This window comes from Podarcis melisellensis (genome assembly GCF_964234715.1).
Source record: "Podarcis melisellensis genome assembly, chromosome: 16".
NCBI classification, from domain to species: Eukaryota; Metazoa; Chordata; class Lepidosauria; order Squamata; family Lacertidae; genus Podarcis; species Podarcis melisellensis.
Genome location: NC_138533.1, coordinates 4,537,374 through 4,550,241, shown reverse-complemented (window position 1 = coordinate 4,550,241; position 12,868 = coordinate 4,537,374). Strand labels below are relative to the sequence as shown.

At 47.8% G+C, this 12,868-nt stretch overlaps 1 protein-coding gene across 2 annotated transcripts in view; it reads left to right on the top strand.

Annotated features, from left to right (window-relative positions):
* The window catches only part of PI4KB (phosphatidylinositol 4-kinase beta), a 49,390-nt gene that overhangs the window by 22,054 nt on the left and 14,468 nt on the right, over window positions 1–12,868 (top strand). Inside the window, exon 4 of one of the 2 annotated variants that reach the window (XM_081891419.1) lies at window positions 6,557–6,601. The exons of the other annotated variant lie outside the window; for it this stretch is intronic. Coding sequence (XP_081747545.1) covers window positions 6,557–6,601 — 45 coding nt within the window. The remainder of the gene's footprint in view (window positions 1–6,556; window positions 6,602–12,868) is intronic. 2 annotated transcript variants of the gene reach the window in all.

Sequence of the window (12,868 nt, the reverse complement as noted above, 5' to 3'; positions counted from 1 at the left end):
CAATGGGGTGAGCTCCTGTTGCTCGGTCCCAGCTCCTGCCAACCTAGCAGTTCGAAAGCACGCAACACAAGTAGATAAATAGGTACCGTTCCAGCAGGAAGGTAAACGGTGTTTCCGTGTGCTGCTCTGGTTTTGCCAGAAGCGGCTTAGTCATGCTGGCCACATGACCCGGAGAAACTGTCTATGGAAGCGGACAAACGCTGGCTCCCTCGGCCTGTAAAGCGAGAAGAGCTCCCCAGAGTCATTCGCGACTGGACTTGTCAGGGGTTCCTTTACGTTTACCTAAAAGAATAAAGACACAGCAGTCTTATTTATAAGTAACAAGAAAGTAGTTTTACTCGTGATCAGGCAGAAGTACAGTGTGATCCCTGAAGCAAAGCTTTAGGCTTAAAGTTACAAACATGTACAAACAGGTTTACCCCATATGGGAGATAACCTGGGGGACTGCTGGCAGCCAGCAGTTCAGTCCAGGTGAAGTAGGACATTCGCAGGACGAAAAAGAAGATCAAAGAGAGGGAGGTGGCTGCGTGACTTGGCCTTTTACCAGGTCTGAAAGGTCACGCCCACCTACTAGTCACACGCAAGGAAGGATGCTCCAGACCAGGAGGAACAGGAAGTTTCGACTGGCTGGACCAACTCTAGCATGGCCACTCTAGCAAAACAGGTAATGTTGTACTTGACTGCTCCCAGTGGATTACAACCCACAATTGGGACATTGGCCTGATCCAGCCGCCTCATCTTATGTTCTTATGCTTTGGCTGGTCTGAGCGCCTCTTAATATTACCCCTTAGTCTCGTCACCTCTTAAAATGCACACTTTAGCACGCAAATTGCTAACTCCATTAGCACTGACTACTTTGGCAAGAGTCTGCCTCTCGCTTGAGCTGGGCCTGGTGGATCTGGAGGCTTCCTGTGATTCCTTTTTCCTAATAATCTACCATTGTGGCAAGGGATCTTCATATTCCTTGCTTCGGTTTATGAAGCAAGGTACCTGCTCTTCTGTTACGTATATATGTGTGTGTCTTGCCCTTACGAATGCACCCTTCTCCTCCTCTGACAACTTTCCACCGAGCTAGTGAAACCCTTAGCCAGAAAGCAGTAGGCCTGCCGTGATTTATTTCGGTGGCCAGACCTCTGGGTGCGTCATTCCCCTCTCTCCTGCCCTTGGACCTCTCCCTGTGTCCCCACTCTTCTCGCTGGCAGTGCTGTGGGGCCCCCTTGAGTGCCTTCACTTAGCTGGAACATGTCCTTGAACTACGATATTTGGGTGGAGAGGTGCGTCTGCATGCAGGGGAAGTATGAAAGCCTCTTAACTTTTTGCACAGCTGGGGTGTAGGCCTACTGTGCAGAGGTAAGAGCTGCCTCTGTCGCCCTGCCTCCTTTCTCCTCTGGCCCCCGCCCACCGCTGGCACGCGGCCTCCCGAAGCTTGCCAAGAAGGAAATGCGGCCCTCGTGACTGAAAAGGCTTCTTCAGTCCCTCTCAACCTGGAGCAAAAGGCAGATGAAGAGTTTACCAGGAGATCTTTGGGCAGTTGGCAGCTGAAAACCTCCTGCTTCAGTTGTCAGCGAATACCAGGTGTGGGTTTTTCCTTCCACGGAAGGGCTTTGCATGCCAGGCTCTGGGCTCAAAAGGCATGCTCTGCCCCTCAGAGCCAGCTGTGCATGTGCCCATCTGGGCCACTGTTTTGAAATCTGCTTCTTGGCAGCAACAGATCCTGCAATCCTGATGTCTCCCCACTTTAAAGTACAGCAGTACCTCAGGTTACATACGCTTCAGGTTACATACGCTTCAGGTTACAGACTCCACTAACCCAGAAATAGTGCTTCAGGTTAAGAACTTTGCTTCAGGATGAGAACAGAAATCGTGCTCCAGCGGCGCGGCAGCAGCAGGAGGCCCCATTAGCTAAAGTGGTGCTTCAGGTTAAGAACAGTTTCAGCTTAAGAACGGACCTCCGAAACGAAATAAGTACTTAACCCGAGGTACCACTGTATTGCAGAGTTACCAAATGAGGACGGTCTATTTTTCTTCACTTTTTTAAAAAAGCCTTAAGAACAGAAACTTGAGCTTCTCTCTCTCTCTCTCTCTCTCTCTCTCTCTCTCTCTCTCTCTCTCTCTCTCTCTCTCTCTGGCATTTGCACCTGGGCAGGTAATATTGCAGGGGGTGCTGGAGGAGGAGCCAGTTGTGTCCTGCCAGGAAATCCTTGCTGTGTAACATGAGAGCGTTTAGGAACCTGCTTTGCGGTGACACAGCAGGCAGGCGTTTTGTGTGTTTGTGTGTGTGTTTGGCAGAGCTGGGCAACCTTTGTGCAAGGAACGCCCCCCTTGCTCTGAGGTCTCTGTGGCAACTGGGTGAGAGTGACTCAGGATGATTCAGACAGCGACAAGTGGAGACCGGGGGAATATCGACATCACTGCAGAGGTTTCCTGCTTGGGTTTGGAAACCAGGTGAAATCGGACAAGGGCTTCTGCCATCTCTGATCCCTTGCGAAGAGGCCTTTTTAATGTCAGGATGGGCAGGCCTGCAGCCAATCAGCTCAGCAGGGAGGGATATAGATCTCTAATCTGTTCAGTCAGAGAATCATAGAATTGTAGATTCCTGGTGAGCATTCTTTAACACACATTTTCTTACTCATTCATTCATTCTTTCACATGCAACAGCATTAATCCAAGGGAAGAAATGGAAGTGATAAAAACTTGTTTAATAATGGAAACTTGATAGTACATATTGCTTTCCTGATATACATAAAACCTCCATATCATTATACAAGAACACATTATGCTATACCTAATCAAGTGTGTGGGTTTGCATTTTCCTGTCCTTTATTACACCAGTTCAAGATAAAAAGCTTTTTTTCTTTGTAACCACGCTGGTGTGTTAAATTTATTTGGTTGTTTACTTTATTTCAGGACATTTATACACTGCTTGATTGTAAAAACAAAAACCCTCGCAGTGGTTTGCCATTACGAATGCATTTGCCTCCTGGGTTCCTTCAGGAGGAATGGTGGGATTTATTATTTTAAGGGGTTGGACTAGATGATCCTCAGGGTTCCCTTCCAACTCTGATTCTGTGACATAAAGCTGCTATCTATGAGAGGTCTCAAAGTCCGCTGTGGGGTGTCATACACTGTGTGGGCTTTGTGTGTGTCTGTGAAGGAAGCGCAGTGTTCCCTCTCCACCCCCCCCCCTTTAAAGTCTGATCATTTTACATTTTTCTAATGGGCCCAACAGCTACTCCTTTCTCCTGGCCTCGTTCAATTTTTTATTTTTATTTTTTTGGCCCTTTGAACATAAAAGAAGAATTCCAACCATTTCTGTCCCCTCGGTGACTTGGCCAGACTTCCTCCGTCTGGCTTCTATGCCTGCTTCTGTTTTCCATAAACTGGGGGGGGGGGGGAGCGGTCCTCATCGCGTGATTTGGCCTAGTTTTTGGTGCTCTTGGAAATAACACCATCTTCCTTGCGCACGCATAACAAAGCCTATCCCTGTGCTGGGGAGAAAAGCATCGTCAGCGAACCCAGAGCCAGGATGGGGGGAGCAGTCGGCCATTCATCTCCTCTCGACTCGCCCCCGCGAGGACTGCAAGCGGAAAACCATCATTAATAGCCGGCCGTAAATGTGGGGCGAAGTCCATCCAGCCATCGCTGCGTCAGTTCTGCAGGAGATAATCTTAATACATAGGCCAGGCTTCCTCAAACTCAGCCCTCTGGATGTTTTTTGGCCTACAACTCCCATGATCCCTAGCTAGCAGGACCAGTGGTCAGGGATGATGGGAATTGTAGTCTCAAAAAGATCTGGAGGCCCGAGGTTGAGGAAGCCTGACATAGGCTCTTTGGATGAGAGAACGATGGATATTGTGGCCGGTCCATATGAACAGGATGGACTGTCCCATCCACAGAAGGGTCCCTTCCAACCGTCCAGTGATTCTATGAATATATTAACTGTGGATGTAGAGAAATCCTGTCTTCTGTGAGTCCTGCATTGCAGGGGGTTGGACTAGATCAGGCATAGGCAAACTCTGGCCCTCCAGATGTTTGGGACTACAATTCCCATCATCCCTGACCACTGGTCCTGTTAGCTAGGGATGATGGGAATTGTAGTCCCAAACATCTGGAGGGCCAGAGTTTGTCTATGCCTGGACTAGAGGACCTTTGGAGTTCCTTTACAACTCTACAATTCTATATATACAAACACACCCTTCCTCTTGGCATCAATACTGTCTTTTCCTCTCCCTTTTCCCTATGCTGACTTGCTTCTTACTCTCCTCATCCTTTCCCGCATCTGGAAATAGCTGTGCTGAGACGTAGCATAGTTTCCCCCAGCCGTCTCAAATAAAATGGTAATGGCGAGCTTAAAGGGATGCAGAAAAACATGCGCATGTATGTGGAATGCCTCCCCGGTGAGGAAAGGTCAAAGTTTCTCCCCTGCATGCTCAGGTTGGGAAGGGAGGAAGCGACTGGAAGATTGGAGAACACAACAGAGGTGTGCAAAATTATGCCGAGCAGGGAAAGAGTGCAAAGCCCTTCTGTGTTGGATTGCCTGGAGGCCTTTGAGAGTCGCCCCAGGTGACCAGGCAACCTGACTGGTCGAAGCCTGTGCTAGATAGCCCATGATACCCGTCCCTGGTGTTGGTTTCAGCAGAATGACTCTGGGTTCAGAGGTGGGGAGCATTTCTGGCCCTCCAGATGTTGCTCAGCTCCCAGTTCCGATCAGCCCTGGCAGCCAGCATGACCAGTGGTTGGGGATGGGAGCTGCAGTCCAGCAGCAGTTTCCACACTTCTGCTGTAGGCTGGCAGAGAGACGGAGTCCTTTCCAGGGTGGTTCATCTTCCTGGGGGGAAAAAGAAGTGATGTGATTAAGGGAAACTTGTCAAAACAAACCACTCTCCCCACTTTTGGTTTCACTTTGGTTTTCTTAAGGTGAGTTCTCTCTCTCCTCCTCTTGTTTTTATTGTTATTACTGGTTTTACATCTTAGTAAGGTTCGGCTCTGATGAAACCCTGGCCTCCTTTCGTAAAAAAAAGTGACTTGCCCTAAAAGGCTTTTAAAACTCCCTTTTTTGCAAAATGGGAGGGGGTGTGAGATTAACGATGGGGAGGATATAACACAGCCTGAAAATCTCCCACCTCTCTTTGTCTGATTCCCACTTTTGTAGAACTCCCCCCCCCCCAATCATCCTTCTAACAGAATTGCTCCCTGTTCAGCACCGACCTGTTCCACCTGTTGCAAACGGGTTATTTTATAGTTTTATTACCTTGCTGTCCATCCAGGGTGTTGCCTGCGTTTTCCTCCCCGAAACCCACCATTCTGTTCTCACAAGCGACTGTCCCAAGGACACCCAGTGGGCTTTGCGCCCTGCCTCGTATTAAGCTGAAGGATCTGTCCCAGAAGAGATCCTGGGAGCTGCTGTTCCGGAGTGGATCTGGGGATCTAGTCTCTAAAATCCTCAGCGCCTCTGCCAAGCCTCCAGTCTCCAGGGAGGCGTTTTGGAAAGCAGGCAACCTCTGGCGGGGGGTGGGGGGAGACAGGTTGTTCAACCTGTAGGCATTAAGCCAGACCTTTGCCTGCTGCCTTCCATGCCAACCAAGTGTCTTAATTATTCCGCATTAACTTAAAGAATTTGTGGGTTCCAGGGAGCGCTGCTAGCTCAGATAACTTTCAAATAAGATCATAGGAGAGGTTTGTCAACTGCTTGTAGCCTGGATGGCTTAAATAATAATAATAATTTATTATTTATACCCCGCCCATCTGGCTGGGCCTCCCCAGCCACTCTGGGCGGCTTCCATAGAAACCAAAAATACAGTAAAATATCACACGTTAAAAACTTCCCTGAACAGGGCTGCCTTAAGATGTCTTCTGAATGTCAGGTAGTTGTTTATCGCTTTGACATCTGCTGGAAGGCCGTTCCATAGGGCGGGCGCCACTACCGAGAAGGCCCTCTGCCTGGTTCCCTGTAGCTTTGCTTCTCGCAATGAGGGAACCGCCAGAAGGCCCTCAGCACTGGACCTCAGCGTCCGGGCAGAATGATAGGGGTGGAGACGCTCCTTCAGGTATACTGGACCGAGGCCGTTAAATCAGGGATAGGGAGCTTGTGGCCTTTCCCAGATGTTGTTAGTCGGGGAGTCACAGCTCTGCAGCATTCAGAAGACCATGCAGTTGCACTGGTTTCCAGAATTTACCTCTGAATACCAGGTAGGTGCTGGAGCAAGCAGCAGGAAGAGGAGTTGGCTTCCTCTGGCTCTCCTGCGTCGGAAGCAAAGCGCTGTTTCTCTGAGCCCCTTCCTATCCTGTGCAGGAGGACAGAATATTCCGCCACTGAATTGTTTCGCCGGGGGCGGGGGTTTGTTTTGCCGTGCAAAGCGCCTGCAGTTTGTTCTCTCTGTTGAGATGGGGCAGGTGGGGAGGGAATGTGCAGAGCTGGTTTTTTAAAAAAACAAAAAACTTGCCTTTTCTCTCCTCGACTTTCTCCCTCCCTCCCCCTTCCTTTTTTACATTTTAAAAAAATGAAAACAAAAACCCCCCCCCACCCCTTTCCCCCTCCCTCTCATTCATTTCTCAGGAGTTGTCATCGAGTACGGAGAGCCTTGATAGATCATTTTGCTCCGTAAGTGGCCTGCGTTTCAGCTTTTTTTGTTTTTCTCCCCCACCTCTTCCAACTGGGCTGCCTGCTTCCCTTCCCGTGATTTACCAAAAATCAACAACAAATAATTTCTTTCGCAGCAGCATTTCCTCTCTGTTGTCATCTTAAGCCACTTTGCTAAGCCCGCCAATCACCCTTGGCAAACGCGTCTTGCAGAGCATCAAAGGCAAAATCCATTCCTCTCTTCTCTTCCACCACTTGGGGAAAAATGAAATAAAATCACCCCAGCAAGCCAAAATCTACACTGCTGTTAGCCATTTTTGACTGAGCCTCTTTGGCTAACCAGCTTCTTTGGCTGTCATGCCCTTTTCTCTCTCTCTCTTCCATCACTCATGCGCCACTCGCGTGCATGTTGAGCTTGGGAAGGGGGGTTGTGGAGCTCTGCATGGTATGAGGCTCCCCAGCAGGTTTGTCTTGTTTATACTAAAGTCGTGTCAAGAGCAGATTGGCAGCCAGTGGTCTCTATGGCACATAACGCTTAACCGTAGTTAATAGAGTCACAGTTGGAGCTAGGCCATTGTTTAAAAAACCTTGGTTTACTATGTCACCGAATACAGTGATACCTTAGTTTACGAACTTAATCCGCTCCGGAAGTCCTTTCTTAAACCAAAGCATTCTTTAACCAAGGCGTGCTTTCCCATAGCAGCAGGGAACTCAATTTACACTCAACAGGAAGCAGAACGTGTTCTTAAACCAAGGCAGAGTTCACAAACCAAAACACCTACTTCCAGGTTTGCAGTGTTCTTAATCCAAGTTGTTCATAAACTAAGCTGTTCTTAAACCAAGGTACCACTGTAGTTAAAAAGTGTTAAATAATACAGGCAGATTCCAGGCAGAAAAGCTCTGATAACACTTGACAGAGCAAAGCTGAACAAAATCACTGTATAATTTGAGGAGATAGGAACACAAAGGCTTTTTCTTCCTTGGTTTAAGCCCTTGTACATAGCAGCGAGACGGTGGACCCCATATACAGAGGGGGAAAACTCGATCACAATGGCACAGCCAATCAGGGAATGTGCTGCCATTCTATTTCGTTGCTATGCAAAACCTCCACCCCATCCCCCTTTGGGCCAGTTAACTTGAACACTTGACAGATTTAACCCTTAAGGTCCAAACTAAATGAGCCCTGCTGTTAATGCATCCAACAAAAGGCACCAGCCAATAGCTGCTGAACCTTGAAGCAATTTGGACTTTTAGCTACTCTTCACTCGTGAAGCTTTGGGGCAGCGACAGCTCCTAACCACAGTTGAGAAGGTGGTCTCCGTTCACACGTAATTCTCACCTATGCTTAACAGTAAGTTTAATAAATCATTTCCCTTAACGAGCAGCCTCTAACCATAGTTAAGCTGCTGGGCAGCATTCACGCACAGCATTAAACCATGGTTTGGCAAACCCTGGTTTGGTAAACCATGGTTTAGTGCTCACATGGGTGGGGGGCAGTGATCCAGACAGACCGTGGAATGGGGAAGAGATATTTCGGAGTTTTGATGGCCCCACAGAGATCTATACAGTGGACCCTCTGGATACGAAGATAATTCGTACTGGGGGTCTGTACTTACCCCGAAAAGTCCATATCCGGAGGCGCCACTTCTGTACACTCGCGCGGTGCGATAGAGCGCTCCTGCACATGCGCGAAGCGAAACCCGGAAGCATACACTTCCGGGTTTGCCGCGTTCGTAACTCAAAATTACATTACCCGAAGGTAATGTAACTCAAGGTACCACTGTGCTCCCAAACAAGCAGTGAACGTTTCACAACCATAGTGCATCCCAGTAGCCCCTGCTTAAATGGTTCCAGCCTGTGCCAGTCTCCCAGGTCTAGCCACACACACCCCATAACCCTCAAGCAGGTATTTCAGGCTCTGTAAATTGTGAGAAGCAAACCCGTTTCTAGAAGTGCACCTAGTTTGATTTTCCTGAAATGTTTATAAGTGGAAGGAAGCCTGGCTGCTGCTGTTGCTGCTAAACTATTGCATTTTATCCTCTTACAGCTAGAGTTCTAGGCCTCCTACAAAGCAAGTACAGTAGTTAATCTCGTGGCCTTTCTTCGTGGTCTTACACGTGGCATTTTATAAGCCCAAAGGGCCTTTTATACATAGGACAGCCCATTGTTAATTCATATCACTCATGAAGAGTTCAGCATTCCAAGAGCTTTGTTTAGTCCTTAGCATTGCATTTGCAGTGACTTACTATTTTATAATATATATGAAGCATCTGAACCCAAACACACAAGCATTTAAAAAACAAAATAGTCTTTACTTCCTGTTGGCTTGCATTCTAATATACACAGCACCAAAGGAAAATGAATGGGGAGGGGAGAGGAAGCTGTGCAATTTCAGATGCTAAATTTTGACGAAGCAAGAATTGACTCCTCCCTTGGGCTCACGGAGATGGAGTCGGCTTTTCAAATTGGATTACACTGCGGAATATTTCATTCTGAATTACGCACTCTCTTCTTATTTTGGGAGCAAAGGGATTTTTGTCTTTCATTTTTCAAAGTCAAGTTCAGCGTATCCACAGCACTGCCTCAGGCTGCACAAGGCTGGTGGCGGTGGAAGTCTTGCAGCAAGTGACCTGCCTGCTTTGAAGGCCTGAATAAGGAAAACATTTGGAAGCACCATTGAATTGTTCGTCGCAGGCCTTCCTTATTCATATTTTGTTTCTCTTTGCTCAGATGAGCAATTAAAAGAGGAAATGCTGTTCTCTCTGCTGCCCTTCAATTATCACATATATTTTTAATTTGGCGTGCCTTGCGTTGAGTAGAAATTTTCATTTGCTTGTCTTCTTTCTTCCCTCATCTGTCTACAAATAATTTCTCCCCTCTTTTCGTTGAAATTTTTGCTTTTAGCAATTATACCTGATTCTTCTTCTCCCCTAAGAATACCCGACCCTCTTCTTGATAATGGGTGGAATCAACGTATGAGCTCGTGATGAGAACATAGGCTTGGACTTTGGGGAAGATCCTTCAGTTCCTCCAATCGAAAACTCCTCCCTGTCTTTAAATCCATTCTGTCTTGTGTCAATCAACCCAGCCTTTCTCTTCTCTCAAATCCATCCCTCCTCCCTCTTGCTTCAATATGGGACAAGGGGAGGGGAGGGGATATCAATTTTGGTTCATGTTTAATGCTTCCCAAAACCCAGTACACAGACACCCCACAGTTCTCTGGGTTTTGCAGTGCAATTCTCCAAAGTTGAATTTATTTATTTTTGTAAAATAAAATAAAAAGTAATGCATGTGCGTATTAGGGGAAAGTGTTTACAAAAACAATTCATTTAGAAAACAAGCATGCAGGAAATGCGTATGTTTAGGGGGAGATTGCATCCGAAAATCAGTGTATTAGGAATGACGCGCACTAAAACACCGGCGAGTTTGTGAGTGCTTTAAAACTATCATCATTCAAAGACTGGCGCGGAAATGTGGCAGGCAGAATTTCAGGTGGGAAAGAGGTTGAGAAATTGAAAGAAAGTGGAACGGAAAGATTTGCCTTGCTTCATTGGACACCATCTTGCTTGCTTGTCAATCTGTTTGGCCACTTCCAAATGTAAGCAGCGCCTCTCCACCCCCCTTCCTTGGATGGCCCTCCCCAGCTCAGGAATCTCAAGCGTAAGGCTTTGCTATAATGTGGGTGTGAGGGTGAGGGACTCTGACTCCCATCAGCCCCTGCCAGCATGGCTAAGAGACAGGGATGATGGGAGCTGAGGTCCAACGACATCCAGAGGAGCTGTAGGTTCCTACAGTGTTGTTTTTTTAGGGGTGGGGGAAGAAGAACGGATCTTCACCTGCTTCCTCTTTGGGTTGTGGCTTATTGTGCTATCTAAGCACTAGCACTTAACAATAGGCATAGGCAGAATCTGCCCTCCAGATGTTTTGGGACTACAACTCCCATCATCCCTAGCTAAGAGGACCGGCGGTCAGGGATGATGGGAGTTGTAGTCCCAAAACATCTGGAGGGCCGACTTTGCCTATGCCTCCTTAACAAAGTTGTGCCAGCCCCAAGGAGCCCCCCTGAGCCCGGCTTCGGCTGGGGAGGGCGGGATATACCGTATTTTTCGCTCTATAAGACGCACCAGACCACAAGACGCACCTAGTTTTTGGAGGAGGAAAACAAGAAAAAAAAAATCTGAATCTCAGAAGCCAGAACAGCAAGAGGGATGGCTGCGCAGCGAAAGAAGCGATCCCTCTTGCTGTTCTGGCTTCTGGGATAGCTGCGCAGCCTGCACTCGCTCCATAAGACGCACACACATTTCCCCTTACTTTTTAGGAGGGAAAAAGTGTGTCTTATAGAGCAAAAAATACGGTAAATAAAATTTATTATTATTACAGTCTGAATTTGGAAAGGAGACGAGAAGGGATGATTGTGAGCAAACCATAGCTATACATTTGGCCTGGCCTGCACATAACACTAAACCGTGGTTTATTTCATGGAGGGCAGGAGCAGGAGCCTGACTGCAGAAGCCAGCCCACCCTGATCAGACACTTTCAGGCCTTAGTTTTTTTTTCCAGGATCTCAGGCGGTTGATCTTTTCCAGCTCCCACAAACCATACAGATCCTCTCTATGGGCTGGCATACAACTCTGCTTCGGACCCTTGCCTTTTCCCCTCCCCTTTGCTGGAAAAACTCTGGAATCTGGAAAACCCAGAGTTCTTTGTTCCAAAATCTTTTTACAGAAACGTTAAGAGATTTCCTATATTGTTCTTGGCTGCGGTCCTATAATTCCGATTAGGCCAGGGGCAAGTCTCAGCGGGGCCAGGGCTTCTTGGTAAACAGCGCTGCTGAGAACTGAATCCCAGCTACCCTAATTTGCTGCTTTGTGGGGCTCTGTAGCAACCTGAGGTGGGGTATTACCTGTTCTGGTGGTGGTGAGGGGAGACCCCAACAGGGAATCCTGGTGGCTCCTTAAGGCGTCTTAACGTGGCAAAAGTTCCAGTTGCATCAGGTGTGACCTGATTCCCCCAGTGTGGGAGAGGTGGGAAACTTTGTGTTGGCAACACAGCAGCCCCAAAGCCCCCCCTTTTCCCCCACACACCCCAAAGCTGTCAGGGAATCCCTTCCTCCCTCCAACCAGGGCAGTCTCTCTCCTCTGTGCTCAGCACCTTCATTCCCCCTCTTAACTTTCTCTTTCCCCCTGCCAAAAAACCTTCCCCCCCCTTTTTGCGTGCTCTCTACTTCATCACCAGCTTCATACAGTTAACACCCTTCCCTTGCCCCCCCTTCCCCTTTACTGCATGTCTCTTTGACCAGCGCTTGATTTTGGTGGTGGCAGGAATGGCTTATTAATTTCAAATTATCCTTTTTTAAAAAATAATCCTTCCCTGTGACAGGAGAGTAAACTGCTGAAGTGAAGCCGGTTGTTTTTGAAGAAGGGGGGTGGGCAGGGAGCAGTTATGCAGGAAATGGAATCCCCCCCCCCACTGCGATGTTAATAATCACCATCATCAGTGGAAATAATTAGCTGTATATAGTGTCCAGTGCCTAAATTGGTCCAGCGTCTCAGCATCCTGACTGCCCTGAAAGGTAGTCCAATGTGGCTTTATTTTGAGGGTGACTGAGTCCGAATGCCTTTCTGGAGTGCACAGCGCACCTCTTGGTGCCCTTTGGGTTCAACCTTCTGTGATTTTAACCCCAAGGGTGATGGAGGCATCTGTGGCCATCCAGGTGTTTCTTGGACCACGCGACACCCTAACCTTACCTTTGGCCATGGAAGCACAGCTGTGGGACTCCGCAGGTGTTCCTCATCCTCTTTGCACAGGTGACGGTTCCTGTGGGTGTCTTCTTGACATTCCTAAGCGTTTAATCGCTTAACAATTATAAATCATATAAATTACTTGCTTAAAAAGCAAACAGGAAAACACACAGTCTCTTCTCTTCCTTGCTAGGTTGGTTTTATATATATATACTGTACAGTCATACCTTGGAAGCCTTGCGAGTCAAACGTTTTGGCTCCCGAACGCCGCAAACCCGGAAGTGAGTGTTCCGGTTTGAGAACGTTCTTTGGAACCCGAACACGGGTTTCGATTGGCTGCAGGAGCTTCCTGCAGCCAATCAGAAGCTGCACCTTGGTTTCTAAACGTTTTGGAAGTCGAATGGACTCCCGGAACGGATTTCGTTCAACTTCCAAGGTACGACTGTATATATAAAGCTGGCATTGTTCACAAACGCTTGTCAACAATTTGGACTTTTTAGCAGCGAGGGCAGCAACTTCTGTGCAGCACTGCTTGGTGTTCTTTCAA